The 16956-nt window shown below is 40.8% G+C and overlaps 1 protein-coding gene across 2 annotated transcripts in view; it reads left to right on the top strand.

Moving 5' to 3' along the window:
- Window positions 1–370: 370 nt before the first annotated feature.
- PAPSS1 (3'-phosphoadenosine 5'-phosphosulfate synthase 1) overlaps window positions 371–16956 on the top strand; it is a 61417-nt gene continuing 44831 nt past the window's right edge. Inside the window, exons 1-5 of one of the 2 annotated variants that reach the window (XM_032224575.1) lie at window positions 371–1732; window positions 9508–9622; window positions 10701–10936; window positions 13538–13676; window positions 14785–14903. In XM_032224575.1, coding sequence (XP_032080466.1) covers window positions 9511–9622; window positions 10701–10936; window positions 13538–13676; window positions 14785–14903 — 606 coding nt within the window. In that variant the 5' untranslated portion in view covers window positions 371–1732; window positions 9508–9510. Of the gene's footprint in view, window positions 2076–9507; window positions 9623–10700; window positions 10937–13537; window positions 13677–14784; window positions 14904–16956 lie in introns of both variants that reach the window. The other variant, XM_032224574.1, reaches the window with a different exon arrangement.

Genomic DNA, 16956 nt, shown 5'->3' with positions numbered 1-16956 from the left:
AGCTTTTGGGCACCAGGAACTGCTTCCGTGGAGAGGTTTATTTGTGGACCAGAGGGGGCATGGTTTCACATGCTGCCTGCATCCTGTGGATGGAGCTTTGTTTGTGCAACCTGGTTGCTGGCATGCCACGGACTGGTGCCAGTCAGTTGACCAGGGGTTGGAGACCCCTGTTCTAGAAACAGCTCAGCCTCCAATATAGTTTACAGATAATTTTATTTGCCTGCTTAAAATAAATTAATTTGGAAGAAAAGTGTAAACAATTCACTTTTTGGTTTAAGACAGCTGGTTTAAGACAAAAAGTGAATTGTTTACACTTTTCTTCCAAATTAATTTATTTTTAAGCAGGCAAAACTTTTAAGTTTAAAAATAAAAGAAATCAGATTGTCTTTGGAAGCTGCAGTAGAATCAGCATATTAGTTCAGCGGAAGGACATGGGAGAGTTAGCAGAGTGGAATACTTTAATTGTATTGTATCCAGATAAAGTCTGGATACTCATGCCTAACTAAAACATGATTTCATTTTGGTTTACTCAATAAACTTAATTTGATAAATTCTCACGTAACAATAATTCATGTTCTAGAAGATACAGTGGATAAGACCATGCATACTAAATCAAACCTAGCAAACAATAATATGGCTTTTTATTAACTGCAAGCTCAGTCATTGTTCAGTACTTTGTTTTTGGCTGTATTTTCTTGGTGAAGACAGGCAGATTTTATATGGTAGTACAACAGCATTCAAAAGAAATGCTTCACAAAGTGTATTAGGTGAGCAAAATAAAGCTTTTTTTTTTTTTAAGCTTTATAACAACTTTGTTTTCTGGAAACCTGACACAACTATTCTTTCCATTTGTTTTCCTCAAGTACTACTATTACCAAACTCCGTTAAAAAAATATTGTTCAACTCATCTCAATTTTTTCAAAATAATTGTTTCTGCTGAAAACATAATCACTACAGAGAGTGATTAATTGGGCAGAACAAACCATTGGTTGCCCCCAAATACCACTGGATGACATTGCCAGGTCTCTCTGTTTCAGCAGAGTAAGGACGATACTTAGGGATGATTCACACCCTGGTCAGTGTCTGGCCAGCAGAGCTGGCTGGAGAATTCTGGGAGTTGAAGTCCACAAGTCTTAAAGTTGTCAAGTTTGAAGACCTCTGCCTTGGGAGGATCTCAGGGTTTCCATCTAGTTTCCTGGAAAGAAAAACAAACCTATCAAAATTTGTTTTATTTTTTAAAAAAGTGCTGTCTATTCCAAAACACAGCTTTTCCAAGATGAATTTCAGCACTATATGGGGTTCTGCGTTACAGCCATGGAAGCTAAACGAGAAGCAAACACTTTCCTTAAGTAATCCAGTTAACTGGGTGTCAGGTTCGTTTTAACTACCATCCTAATTTAGAAGAGAGAAATGAAGCCATGCTGAGGCAGCCGGGGAAAAAAATATCCCTCCCTGCCTCCCGCTAAAATCCGCCGGGGAATCCCGATCCTTCACTCTCCCCTCAGCCCCGTCTTCCCCCCGCCCCAAGCTCTGCGAAGGCCATTTTCCCCACGAACGAGACGAGCCCGTGCAGGCTAGAGTGGCCAACCGGAAGCCCCCGGCCTTTTCTCCTGAATTGGAAGACGTCGTTTCCCCCGTCTAACAGTAGAGTCGGCTTGAAAAGCCGGCTAGGCGGACCCTGCGCTGCGCGGAGGCCTGAGGGGTTGGGGGGGAGAGAAAGCGGACGGAAACGGTGGGTACGCGCGCAGCCTCGGTTCGCTGCTCGGTGCGGCGCGCGCCCCACCCACTCGCACCCCGCCTCCCTTCCCTCCATCTCTCCGCATCTCTCCAACCCTGGTCGGCAGCAACCCGGGAAAGATCCTCTGAAAGTGCCAAGCCGGCATCTCGCAACCTTTAGCGCCGCTCCTCGCTTTTCTCGTGTTCGAAGTCCCCGCCTGCCTTATTTGTCCTCTCGGCATCCCTCCCGCCGCCTCTGCCTCCTGCTTTTTTTTTTTTTTTAACCGCGCCCGCCGCGAATGGATTTGCCCACCAGCCAGTGCAAAAAAGTCAAGCTGAGCAACAAAGTGCAGAGCTGGGTAGGTTCGACAGGGATGGTGAGTGGGTGGGAGCGCCCAACCGAGAAAGCGGAGGCGAAGGAAACCGGGGGTGGGGTGGGGGGCATGGAAGCCCTCTGCTGCCCGAAAGCAAGCAGTTGACCGGGGAATGTCTCACCAGAAATGGGCAGGGAAAGAAACAGTAGCGTCTGCGTGGAAGGTGGAATAATTCGGATTGCAAAGGCTCGACAGCTTAGATAGGAGATCAGTTGCATCCATTGAATAAGCTGCCCTGTTCGTTTATTTATTTATTTATTTGTGCTTTCAGGAATAAAATAGAATAGAATTAATTCTTTATTGGCCAACTGTGATTGGACACACAAGGAATTTGTCTTTGGTGCCCTCTTTTTGACTCCTGCAGTGCACAGGTCCTCAATGGAAGACAGATTGGCAGTACCGTATTTTTCAGAGTATTAGACGCACCAAGATTTTAAAGAGGTAATTTTTAAAAAAAAGATTCCCCCCCCCCCCAGCACTCTGCAGGCCTCCCAAACCCTCTGAAAACTGAGGCATGCAGAGAGTTTGGGAGCAGGGAGGGCAAAACTGCAATGGGGGGGGGCTTGATCATGCTAAAGGGTAAGGCTTTTATTGATCTCAAATCCACTTTTCCGGCAGGTCCCAAGCGTGGCTTTCTTTCCCAGTTACTCAGAGCCTTTTGTATATGCCGCCCCCCCCCCCTCCTCCTCCTCCTCCTCCTCCTCCTCCTGCAAATGAGAGATGCCTCAGAGAGGCTAGATTTCTCTGGATGCTAGATCAGGAAGTTAAAAACCTGGAATGGGGTACAATCAAGCTTCATTCAAAGCTGCCTTTGAACTCCTGAACTAAGCCTCCTGAGTTGAGCTTTCTGCCAGTGATGCCCTCAGGGTGATGACATTGCGAGCGGAGAAGGCTCAAACCCCTCAGGAGCCGCCAAGTCCTTACCGCCCTTCGACCACCCGTGAGGATTGTGGAGGAAAGCTTTTTCAGGGGGCAGATCTCCTCCCCGATTCCAAAAACGGTACATGCGTAAGGCGCTGCCAACTGAAAGCTCTTTCTTTCATGATCCTCATGTTTCAAGTGGCGGAACTGGCCAGGAGAAAAGAAAAGGTGCATCTGCGGTGGGAGGAGGCTCAGCGGGTGTCAGAGGGGTGGCAAGCATTTGGCGGCTCCTGAGGGGGGTCTTCAAAAGGCTTTCAATGCAATTCCCTGGGCCGCTTTGGGAATCAGGCTCCATGTGGAAGTGAGGATCCCTGCTGCCTGAAACCACCCAAAAATACGACGCATGGACCAGGTGGGGGGGGGCTACATTTGGAGTATAAGGAGCACCCAGATTTTCACCCTCTTTTGGGGGGTAAAAAGTTGTGTCTTATACTCCGAAAAATATGGTAATTGTTTTTTCTGCAGTTCTGAAGTCTGTGTTTGTCTTGTTGGGTTGCAGAACCAAAGAAGGGGCAAACCACCAAAGAGGGAAGGAATCTGCTCACTACAGGTCTCTCGGATGGCTTTGTGATGGGGGATCCGTTTTCAGGAATCACGTTTGCTCCTTTCAAACTGCCCAGTGGCCAAAAAAATTGCAGGGCTGAGAAATCCGAGGAAATGCTGAATCGACACCCTTCAGTATCACTTTATTTCAGTTGAGGCGGAAGGGGGTGGAGGCTGAAATCTCTGGTATACAATGTGGCTATTCATAAGTCTTGGGAGACTGAGAGACTTTGTGGAGCTGTTCTCTGAATGAGAGCACTCATTCGAGGTTGGGCTTGAACAAATGTGGAATTTTATCCATGGGATTTGTGTGTCTGATAGGTTAAATTTACAGTACTGGCCAAAGGTTAGAAAATTGACAGTCCCTGTCATTGTGCCTTTCCAGACACAAAATAATGACGCCAATGGAGTGCATTCAGTTTTTCTCCAATTTGGTGTTCTTTGGGTGTGGTGGACTACAAGTCCCATGCTGCCTATGTTATGGTGAGAATACTACCTTGGGGGAAATGGATATCTGACAACTATCTAAAAATAAATGTGTCCTGGAATCAGATAACCTGAGTGACATCTGGGCTGCAGAAATGACCACTAGAAGGTAACGAAATGTTGTGGGACTCTTTGCTGTTGGTTAGTGGTCATAGTGCAGTCCATATAATCCACCCATAAATGTTTCACTCTCATAGTAGCTGAGAGAATAGGGAGAGAATAGAGGATGGAGTAGCTAGCCAGATGTCATATTTACTAGAGATAACAGACATGGAACAAAGCATCTCTGTAGGTTGAAAATGTATAGGAAAGATGAGTTCATACAAGAAGAAGCATACTGTATTCTAGGAATAATTCATTGGACATGGTTTCCCATTTGCAAATTGAGCCAGAAAATAGACTAGGATTAAATATAGAAGTGGCATCTGTCATTCCCTCACTTTAAAGGCTTTCAGGTTGTACCTGAAAACCCTAGACAGTGCATATAAGATGTTCGTCAACATTGATTGCTAATATGTTTTTATTTTGTGGTTTTAAAATTCGTTGTAAACAATGATTGTTACGTCCTCCCAGACACGGCTGGCTACCGCTGTCAGAGCAGAGAAGAGCCCTGATTGGCTCTGGTGCAGTTGCCGGCCGGCAGGAGAAATGCTGTTTGCCTATTGGTTCCCCCCCTGACAGCTGCCCATATAAATAGCTGTCAGGCGGCTCTTTAGTGTCTCCGTTCTGTTCTGGTTAGCACTGTTCGCTCTTAATGTTACTTGGCAATAAACAGTTGTTGAAGCAATGCTCCTCAGTCGTCTGTCCTTTAGTACTTAAAACTGGCGACGAGGACAGGTGAAACGGACCCCGTTCAAGTTCCTACCATGGCTGCCGCTTCTGTTTTCGCGGCTTTCTGCCCTGATGCAGAGTCGTGGGATGCGTTCCTTGAATGCGTCGAGTATTTCCTCCAGGCTCACGACCTGACTGAACTGTCTGTGGAACGGAAGAGAGGGGTTTTTCTGAACTACTGCGGCCCCGAAATGTTCGCCACTGCGTGAGCTTTGTCTGCCCCTACTCCAGTACACACGATGCCGTGGGAGCTGCTCTTGGCTCAGTCGTCTGTCCTTTAGTACTTAAAAATGATGACTTCTGCATCTTTTAAGTTAGTACAGGATAATTCTGTGGCTCTTAGAGTATTCATTTAATTAACCTATAACCAAACTACAGGAACAAGTTCAGGGGTCAGCAACCTGTGGCTCTGGAGCCGCATGTGGCTCTTTCGTCCCTCTGCTGCCGCTCCCTGTTGCTCAAAATATGCATCGCACCCACCAATTGTGCTGGCACACAATTTATTGAGCTTTTTGACCCCCAGTAGGATAAATCCAAGAAAAGAATAGTTTCAGAAGAAAACAGAATGTTTAATTTAACTACATATGGTAATTTTGTGGCTGCTCAGGAAATAGGCGCTGAAAGGGTTTTGTGGCTCCCGGTGTTTTCTTTTCTGTGGGAAATGAGTCCAAATGGCTCTTTGAGTATTTAAGGTTGCTGACTCCAACAAGTTGTAAAAGTTACCATTTTAAAAAATCATTTATTTGCATTCAAGAAATATAGATCAGATTTGCATTTGGGTAGACCACTGAGGAATTATAAGGGTATATACATCCCATAGTCTGGAAAATATTAAATATTCTGCAAAAAACCACCCACTTATATACATTGTTACTACAAATCTTCTGCATGGGTATTGAAGTGGACTAGAACAAATCTTTACACATTTTTAGCCGTTATGAGGAGTGACTAGATTAGTCACCTTTTGATTGACAAGTTTACACTGTTAACCAAGTATTTGATTTGCTCTGCGTAGCTGATGTACAATTGAAATACAATGGTGGTTAAAAGTTTGTGAAACTTTTTGAACCTAATTAAATAATGAGTCAAAAACATACTGATTCATTTATTTAGTGAAAAAAATGATTCTTAATAAATCTTTGAGGTTGTTTTCTAACAGAAGCTACATATAAATGTGAGCGTTAGACAAAAAATCACTGAAGCTATTGAAATGCAGGTTGATTCCCTTTTCTCATAAGTTACTGAATATGTTATTTTTTTAGTATTAATGGTGTCTTCATTGAAACACTATTTAGATTGTAATGGAACACTGCTGAACTAAGCCAAGTTATTTGACAGCTTGTGACTTTTTGGCTTGATCCTGAATGAATAGTCAGAGGTCTATAGAATAACTTTTGAAGAAAATCTATTTTTGGGAGAGCTGATTAGTATGCAGTTGATTGCTTGTTCTTGCTGCTGGGTATGCTGTATAGATGTTTTATGAAGGTGGAAATGGGTATTACTACAGCGTTCTGGATTCTTTCCATTTTCCGTGAGATAAAAGATTCTTTATCCTGAATTTTATTTTGACTTGAAATTTGTTTTGGTCCACAAAACTGAGGTCTGTAGAACTGCTGATCTAAATACTTTAGAACAGGGGTGTCAAAACTCAAGGCCTGGGGGCCGGATCCAGCCCATGGGGTGCTTAGATCTGGCTCACAGGCCCCGCCTGGATACAGCAAAGGAGTGGCTCACGGTGCCTCTACCAGCTGACAGAGGGTTTCAGGAGGCCAGCACAGCCAAAAATGAAGCTTGTGAGGCCTGTGGGTAGCTCCTGAGCTACGTTTTCACTGGAGAGGGTTGCAGAAGGCTGACACAGCTGAAAATGGAGCTCAGTAGACCGTTTTCCTTGGGAAAACATTCCGGCCACTACAGTTGCCCTTGACATGAGTGATCTCAAGCTGGCCACGTACCCCATGCCCCCCCCCCGAGATCAAACACATCACTGATGCGGCCCTCAATGAAATCCAGTTTGACACCCCTGCTTTAGAAACTTCATCTTAATAGGTTCTTATATTCTCTAGTAATTCCAGTCAATCACTTTTTAAAAATCTGTATAAAAGTATCTTTTGGCCAGCTGAAATTGAAACGTATTGCCTTAATTTGTATATCTTTATCTTTTTTTCCTTGCATTTTGTATAAAACAATATTAATTGAGGTTGTCTTTCTAGTATTGTACCCTGCTTTTTATGAACATGTTCAGGAGTGCAGATGCATGGTTTTCTAGATATTTATGTTTTCACAGATAACTTTTGGTTTAATGATTTGAGTGACACAATGTCTAGAAAGGCAAAGGTTCAGTTCCTCATTTAGCCAGGAAGCTTTTTGTGTTGTCACTGTGGCAAGTTCTGTGGTTTTAAATGCTGTGGCCAAACTGTAAAGAATTCTAACTGTTTAGCATCATCTGTGTTATAGTTGAGGCCTTTCTGTAGGATACTGTTTTCTGTGGAGCATAGTGGGCAGCTTGATGTTGACAACCCATTTAAGATCAGGTACCTCTTTGGTTCCGAGTTTTAGTTTGAGCAGTTGGGTTTGGAGTTTTGCTTCCCTGTATTCTAACTTATTTTAGAGATGTAGTCTTGACGGTGATCATCAGCATTTTTGTGAGTTTTAGGATCATGGTTTGTTCCAGTGATTCCTTAAAGTTGGCTATTGAGATTGCTCCTTGAGATTATCTATAGTATGTTGGGTCAACCCTGGTCTTTGGGTTGTCTTAAACCAGTCAGGATTTAACGCAAACTGAGAGACCATTGAGGACATAGGAGCTCTATGATCCGTGGGTTTGTGAAGAGCCAGTAACAACTTAGTGAACAACAGACCAGCCATAAATCAGAATTTAACTACCATATTTTTGGAGTATAAGACACACCTTTTTCCCTCAAAAAAGAGGGTGAAAATCTGGGTGCATCTTATACACTGAATACAGAATTTTTGGCCTCCCCAAACCCCACTTCCTTTGCAAAAATGGCCGTGCATAGCCTTTATGAGGCTTCCACAGTGCTCCTGAGGGCTGGCGAGGGCAGAAATGAGCAAAAATGGGCCATTTTTGCTTGTTTTTGCCTCCCCAGCCCCCAGGAGCACTCTATGAGCCTCCTAAAGGCTACGCATGCCCCCTTTTTTTTTTACCAAAAGGGGCCAAATTTTGCAAAAAACGGTCCATTTGGGAGGTTTGCAGAGTGCAAAACCTTTTTTTTAATTTGCCTTTTCAAAATCTTGGTGCATCTTATACTCCGGTACGTCTTATACTCTGAAAAATATGGTAAGTTGTTTCAGGGGATTTCTCTCTTATGGCTATCTGTCTCATTAGATCTGGCAGAAGAGCCATGTTCTGTTAGGAAGTGTTATTTAGCAGGGCCCCAAAAGAGACTTTTTGTGTAGTGGTACCTGCATTTTAGAACATCATTCCTCCCAGCTTAGAGGGGTCCAAACCTTGTCATCCTTTCCCAAGTCATTAAAAGCATGGTATTATCAATAGAGATGAAGATATATGGCAGAGTTCATGCAATAATTGTGCCGATTTGTTCTAGTGGTTTTGTTTTCTACTTTGGCTGTGAATTCCATGAGTGTTATTGTTTTCACTGTTACCCACCTACAACAGTGATGACGAACCTTTGCGGCACCGAGTGCTGAAAAGGGAGCACGCGTGCATGCTCATTTGGGCCACAACCTGCAAGAGGAGCTGCACAGGAGGCATGCATGTGCCGGAAAATGAACTTCTGGTTTCCGGTGCGTGCATTTGCACTGGCCAGCTAGTCTTCTGGTTACTGGCGCACATGTGCATTTGATGATCTGCTAGCCGGAAGACGACCTCTTCGAGTTTCTGGCACTGTCGCATGCATGAAGGCCAGCTGATAGTCGCGCACTCATGCACCCCAGAAACCCAGAAGAGAAATGAGTGACGCTGCACGTGCCAGGCGACATGGCTCCGTGTGCCACTTTGAGCACGTGTGCCATAGGTTTGCCATAACGGACCAAGAGTCATGATTTGGAGATGGGCAGCTATATAATAATAATGCTATATAATGCATCTAAAGGAAAACAAAGCAAAGGTTGAATGATTGTCACAGTTAGGTTACTTTTATACTCACTTTTATAAAAATATCAGGTAAATCTACTTTCATAGTTCTGACTTCACTCCACATACTTCATTCACACATTTTAGCTCAGTGTATGAATCTGACTGTGATAAGTTGGTCACCAAACCATAATTGAAATTCTGATTATAGCCTGATGTATGAACCTCGGTTCTTGCGGCTTGTAAACTGTGGCTTGTGGCATTTCATGAATGCATCAAACTGTGCTATATTCACCACTAGGATTTTTGAGGTTGTACAGTGTATAAATGAAAAGATTTGTGTTCTATACTGGGGTTCACATAATGATTTTTCCAGTTTTTTCTCCTACTTCATGGGTGTCAAAGTCGATGGCGTCACATGGCGTGTTGTGATCTATCATGATTTTACAGGATGGGTGTGGCTTGCGTGTGATGCATCTGGCCCGGGGCCCACCAGTTTTGACACCCCTATTCTATTTTACAAGCATTAATGGATGTTTAAGAAGCAATGCCATTTTATCCTTTAATCTTTCTTTATTTCAGGGGATGCAGAGAGCTACCAATGTCACCTATCAAGCCCACCATGTTAGCAGAAATAAGAGGGGCCAGGTGGTGGGGACCAGAAGTGGATTTCGGGGATGCACAGTATGGTTAACAGGTACAAAACTGCTGCCTAACAGATATGTTTACTTTTAACTTTTCCATTTTTCTCTCAACATCATTAGCAGTTAGTAATTTAGGAGGAGCATAAAATCTCAAATCACCTTCAATCTGATGCACCTTTTCTACCTTGCTGTTTTATCTTGCTACTTGTATTATATTTTGTATTTTGTGAGTATGTTTGTGTATGTATCACAAACTGATATTGTGTGCTACTTTATTGCCCACTGGGCAAATAGTATCACTCTGTTGGAAAGAAGAAAAATGTGTTATTGCAGTTTAGGACATATTGTGTTACATTCATTTTTTAAACAAATCGTATCTTTCCTTTGCATTATTTCCAAGTGATTATGAGACTTCAGAATCAGAAACAGTAGGTAGAGCATATCCTTCCCTTTTATATAAATGAAGAAGAAACACTGGGAAATATAAAAAGGAAATTTAGGATTCCTTTATTCCTTTGTCTTAAGAAAAAAAATATTGTGCAGTGATCATACTTCTTTTATCTTACTTCTCTGCATGCATCTGATAAGATAAATTTGCTCAGTTACACTGGCAAAAGAAAATACTGGTAGGAAACCTGTGACTTATTCTTGATCTTATTTCAAGCAGAATTACACTGGTAAATCTTAACCCATGGTGAGTCGGTATAAATAATCACTTTCTTATCAAAATTGAAAGTTATATTTTAAAAGTCTTTTGGCTAAGAATGTACATGAATTTAGATAAAGAACACTGTAGAAAGTTGGACCACGATTGCTGTTCTATGAGCCGTTTTAATTTGTTGCTTATAATTGATGATACAGGATACATAAACAATATATATTTTGCATAATGTCTTTTATGCGCTATGCAGATTTTATGTTCCTTTATTTCATGGACATTGTGGCTAATTTTGGCATAAATATAATAAAGATCATGATGCTATTATGCTAATATGGTAGGCTGACTGAAATTTTCAAGAGGCCTAAATGCCAGTCTTTCCACTTTTTCGAACACTGGAACTTATTCTTGCAAAAATAGTTGTCTGCCTAGGTGAAACAGATTAATACTTTGCTTGTTTGAAAATTACATAGGACTATCTGGAGCTGGAAAGACCACTGTTAGTATGGCACTTGAAGAATATCTAGTATGCCATGGCATTCCATGCTACACTTTAGATGGTGACAACATCAGACAAGGCCTCAATAAGAATCTAGGTTTTTCACCAGAAGACAGAGAAGAAAATGTACGTCGGATTGCTGAGGTTGCTAAATTATTTGCGGATGCTGGCTTGGTGTGCATTACTAGCTTTATTTCTCCTTATGCCCAGGTGAGCATATTTTCCTAATTTTTATGGCATACTTTCCATTTTACCATTGATAGTTTCTAGGATATGTGTGGTAGCCTGCCAGTAGCCAGCAGAGCTGGCAGCAGATTCGGACAGTGAAGAGGTTGGGGAGGAACATGGGCCAGTCTTGGAGTCTGGGAAAGACTCTGATGAGGGCTCTGTGTCAGAGGCAGAGAGGGGACCATTGCTGTGTGCCAGTTATCATCTGACTTCAGAGGCAGACATCAGTGAGGCAGATGAACAGCTGGAGCCTATTCCCAGTGTGTGCATGAACAGAGTTGCCAGTCGAAGAGAACAGCTAAAGAACAGGGGCCCTTAATTGGTTTGTGACTCTCCGAGCTCCTTTTGCAGATATCGGCCTGTCAGTTCTGCACGCCAGATATGGTCTGTGACTGTAAATCCTCCCTCAAAGACTTTGCTGTATGCAAATGAGCAGAATTCACAGTAAATTAATAAAAGGTGTTTTTGTCGGGACAAGGAGTTTGCTTCATGCTATTGGGAAGCCTAGGTTAGAAGAATATGATCAAATAATTCATTCTTGAAAATGGACAGTAGAATCAAGTTAAATTTTGTGTGGAATCTCTTGCATATTTTAGAATGGATAGGTTTGCACTACAGCATTACTTTTTTTTAATCTAAAACATTTATATAGCCCTCCATTTTATAACCCACTCTGGGAGGCTACCGATCAAAAATGAAAACAGCATAAAAACTAGAGACACTTGCAAGACTGAAGGCTCTCCCAATATAGGCTCTCCCATATCCCTTTTTTAGGATATGAAATCATCATCATCATCATCATCAATATTATCATCATCATCATCATATTCATCTTCCTCCTAGGAAAGAAACAAAAAGATTACCACAACTCTCCTCGAGTAGCCCACTTTCATAAGCAGGGGTCAGCACCAGGCAAGCAACAAAACAGAAAACAATGTGTAAATCAAGGAACCATCAAGAAGGACACTACACCCTCAACAAAACTGGCAGGGCAAGCTATTACATCTAAATAAGCAACAAACTCTACACTCACTCACTCACTCATACTTGTGATTTTATCAAATTGGGTAATGAAATGTCTGCAAGCAATCAACCAGGCTCAAAGAACAAACAACCATAATACTACAATTTTCTCTGGGCTATAGACAATTATCTTCTATTGGGATGATGATGATGATGATGATGATGATGATGATGATGATGATGATTGTTATTTACATTTAAAACAGTTAAAAATTGACAAAATCACCATCAGTCAAATGTAAAAAGCAGCACTGCTTGGATCCGCACGCATATTACAAAAATATGTTACGACGTCCTAGGCCCCTGGGTGGGGCCCGACTAGTAACCAATGCCAAATCCGGCGAAACAACTGGCCGCTGTGATACAATTCTATTGTTAATTATATTTATAGGCTAGGCCAGTGTTCTGAGATTCTCTAGAATTTTTGACCTCTCAAAATTCAGGCATGAATAAAAACAGTTTAACCCAGGCAAATACAGGTATCAACTGAGAAACACAAGAGTGATTAGTACTGCAACCTTAGAGTTCAGGAAGCTTTCAGTAGCACTTCTGCCTTTCCAAGTGGCGGTACTGAATAAAAACTTAATGACAATAAGTTTAGGTATTAGTGACACATTCTGATTGGAAGGAGTTACAAATTGTTTCTTTTGCTAGTGATTTGTATTTGAAATATAATTTGAATATAATTTGTATTTGGAATATAATTTGGAATATAATTTTCAAGTACAATAAAATATGTTACCCTTTAGTTTTTTATTTGGTAGAAAGGCTGCTAAGTTTGATTTTAAAGAGCCGAGGTGGCACAGTGGTTAGAGTGCAGTACTGCAGGCTACTTCAGCTGACTGCTAGCTGCAGTTCGGCAGTTCAAATCTCACCGGCTCAAGGTTGAGTCAGCCTTCCAACCTTTTGAGGTGGGTAAAATGGGGACCCAGATTGTTGGGGACAATATGCTGAGACTGTAAACCGCTTAGAGAGGGCTGTAAATACACTATGAAGCAGTATATAAGTCTAAGTGCTATTGCTATTACTAAATAACTGTTACATGATTTGTGGTTCACACATTTTAAGCTAGAATGACCTGATTGGTCATACTACTAAGCCAAAGCAATCATGTTCTGAGCAACAATATGGCTTAGAGCATGACTATTGCAGGGCTTAAACAACTTGTTAAACTGCACTAAACAAGGGTTTGGACTTCATAAGCTCTGCTAATGGTTTAAGCTGTGTTCAGCAGATAATATGAATCCCACATTGCTGCTTGTAAACCATGGGTTATGCCTTATAGTTCTATGTGACCCAAGCAGCTATGGTTTGTTCAAATAACTATACATTGTTTAAATGGGAATCTAGCCAGTATTTTTGCAAATCAAGATTAGTCGACTGAACTAATTTAACTGCAGTCAAATTTGGTTACTTGAGCGAAGCTTACAAGGGAAGGTGGCTGTATTAATCTTTTGTTATGTTATCACATGTGTAATGGAGCTGTGGCTAGATATATTGTAATAAATCTTACAGTATTGTAATACATTTACAGCATTTTTGTTTCTTTGTTGTTCTTAGGACCGCAACAATGCAAGACAAATTCATGAAGTAGCAAATCTTCCTTTCTTTGAAGTATTTGTGGATGCTCCATTGTATGTTTGTGAACAGAGGGATGCGAAAGGCCTCTATAAAAAAGCTCGTGCTGGTGAAATTAAAGGTGAGGCTGGGGGTCAGCATTTTACCACTTTTTTTCCTAGAATACTTAGGCTGCTATGTCATTTCCCTATTTTATATTTATTTTATTTTATATCTTATGATATAGAGCTGTTCAGTTCGTGTTTCGTGCTGTAACATCTTTTGTTTACTTTTGGCTTAAAATGATACTTAAATCTAATCATTGGGATTTCTAGACCAAAGTTTCCAGCTTAACCAGTGTGCTATATGCCTTCTTCAATAAAACAAGGTAAACCACGATCTAATATGTTAGCCACCACTACATGTATTTAGATGCTATACTAAGTCACAGTTCTTAAAACTATGGAAGAAAGTTTATATCATTTGCTCTGATGGCTTAGAAGCATCTGTTTTCTTTTTTGTAAATATTTATTTATTTTGATCTGTCTTCAGATGGAGATAGTCTGCAGATAGAAATGCTATCTAGTTGACTTTTTGTTAAGATAGAACACTACATGGATATTATCTCACTCTAGTCATTGAAGTAGTGAATCAAGCTAGATTATAGTAGATCTTTTGCAGGTGATGCAAATGTCCATTAATTGTATATACAAGTTGTGATTCTTTATAATTATCTGACACTGCAAATCAAACACCTTAGCTGAACCAGAACACTGTGGCACTTCTAAGATTTCATCATTGAAAAAAGAACTGTGGTTTAGTCATTGCAGAACAAATAAATATAGGTAAAAGTTTTAATTACTTCTTTTCCTGTACATTAATGCTTAACATTTGCTTGCTTGGGTTTTTTTCCTTTAACATCTTTGCTGATATCACTTTAACATTTTAATTTGCCTGGATTATTTTGATCTTCAAATTTGTGCATATTAGTAAATATTCAGGTAGGTTATTTGCCAGGATAAATAAGAATTAAATAAATGTGTACTATTGCAAACACTTTAATCCAGCTTTGTATACTATGTGTAAAAAAACCCCCAGCAGTTGCCAAAGCAATCAAAATACATATACATATTAAGTCTATAGCATGTTGTTTACTTCCTTATTATTTTAAACTAAAATATATGTGTGAGCCCCTAGGCTGGTTATTCACCTGAAGTGTTGAAGTGTGTTAAGTTTTGTTTTTCATGCAGGTTTTACTGGCATTGACTCAGAGTATGAAAAACCCGAAGCTCCCGAGTTGGTACTCAAAACTGATTCCTGTGATGTCAATGACTGCGTTCAACAAGTTGTGGAACTTCTACAAGAACGGGTATGAAGGCTCTAAATATTGAATTCTAAACTTCTGTACTCAAAATGGCTTTCCCTTCAATCTTCACCTCAGTCTTGGTGTTGGGATATGTCTTCAGAGAGAAATCCTCCCCAAACATTTAGGACAGTGATGGCTAAACTTTTCGTCACGGCATGCTGAAAACGTGCGCACACCCATAATGCAATGCACGTATGACACCCCCCCATACATGCAAATATAACCCCCCCACACCTGTGCCCCGTCCCCCCACGCATGCATGGCAGAGACCCGAAAATCAGCTGGCTGGTGGAAGGTGCACACAAAGGTCTGGTGGAGCTCAGCTGGGGCAACAGCTGGCATGCCTGCAGAGAAGGCACGCTTGTCATGGGTCCACCATCACGGATTTAGGATATTTCTGCGAACTGAAACCCAGGATTCTAGACCATAGAGCAACTTTTGTGCATTTGAATTTTTCTAATTTTCTATTCTATTCCTTAAAGCCACGAAGTATCTGTTGATATAAAGGTTCCCAAAGTTGGGATGTGATCAACCTTAACAATTTGTGTATCAGTATGAATATCCTGGTTTTATTGGTTGCTCTTTAAGTTATTTGCAGCATTGACTGGTAATATATATTCCATTATTTGGTCTATGCAGTCATGGGGAAAATTGTTTTCAGTGGAGAAACTACAATTTAGAATCAAAGGAGAGGAAACTGGATTTCAAAGGAGAGGAAACAGATCTGGATGAAATGTTCTTATTAGAGTTATAAATAGGGTTGACTTTAATTTACTATTTTCTGTTCTGTGACTAAGGAGAGTTTACCTATTTATTCAGACTATCAGATTTGGGAAAAATCTGTTTTCTAATACAAGTGATGCACCTCTTAGAGTCCCATAATTGGCTTTCATTCAAGTAAACTTTGCTGTATTCTACAGGACTCCACAGATCAGTCCACTATACATCTTCACATACTAGTCAACTTCCAACTACAGTGTGCATGGTGAACTATGCAGGTAAAAATAGCTGGAAACAACATCCCTGCAATATTTTCAAAACCAGCATTGTTGGAGGAGAATGTCAAGGAATAACAAGTTAAAACCAGTTCATTGGAAAAAAAAATACGAAGTTAAGGATCAAACTATTTCCACTCAGCAGGCTGATAGCGATTCATAATTAGTTTTCAATGTCTTGAAGTTAATCTTTATACATAAACCACAGACAGTTAAAAATCATTTTCTAACCCCCTTCAGACTTTATATATGTAATATCTAGCTCTACTGCATCCTCATGAACTATCCAGCACACAGCTTCCTTTTTTTTTTTAACTAATCAAAGTTTGGGCGGTGATACTGGAATCCACAAAAGCTTGCCGTGACATTGTTATTAGGCCCTTGCAGAGTAAATTTGCTTGCGCTGATTTCATAACTGATAACAATTCCTTAGAAAGTATGCAGTTTTTGACTATAAATCCTCTTCAACTAGTCAGTCAACTACGACAACAGTTGAGCCCAAAATTTCTGTTGCTAAGAGAGGCAATTGTTAAGTGAAGTTTGCCCCACTTTATAACCATTTTTGCCACAGTTGTTAAATTAATTAATTACTGCAGTTAAATTAGAAAGATGGTTTTTAAGTGAACCAGGCTTCCCCATTGACTTTGCTTGTAGAAGGTCAGCAAAAGCTGATCACATGTCCCCAGGACACTGCAACCGTCATGAATATGAGTCAGTTGCCAAGCGGCTGAATTTTGATCATGTGACCTTAGGGATGTTGCAATTGTTGCGAGTGTGAAAAATGGTCATAAGTCACTTTTTTCACTGCCGTTGTAACTTTGAATGATCATTAAATGAACTATTGTAAGTTGAGGACTACCTGTACTATACCACACATTGTTAGCTGGATAAATAAAGGTAATGTGAGTTTAGTGCATTTATACCTATGTCAAAGTTAGTATCTTATGATAAGGGCATTGAAATTAGGAGCAATAGGTGTTTTAGTTATTATCTTGGGATATTTTTTAAAAATGATGTTCATTCTCAAATCAGCACAATTCTCAAATTGTCACTAGAGGGCC

Source organism: Thamnophis elegans, chromosome 9 (genome assembly GCF_009769535.1).
Source record: "Thamnophis elegans isolate rThaEle1 chromosome 9, rThaEle1.pri, whole genome shotgun sequence".
In the NCBI taxonomy this organism is placed as follows: domain Eukaryota; kingdom Metazoa; phylum Chordata; class Lepidosauria; order Squamata; family Colubridae; genus Thamnophis; species Thamnophis elegans.
The sequence above is the reverse complement of the archived record's forward strand: the minus strand, read 5'-3'. Positions and strand labels throughout refer to the sequence as shown.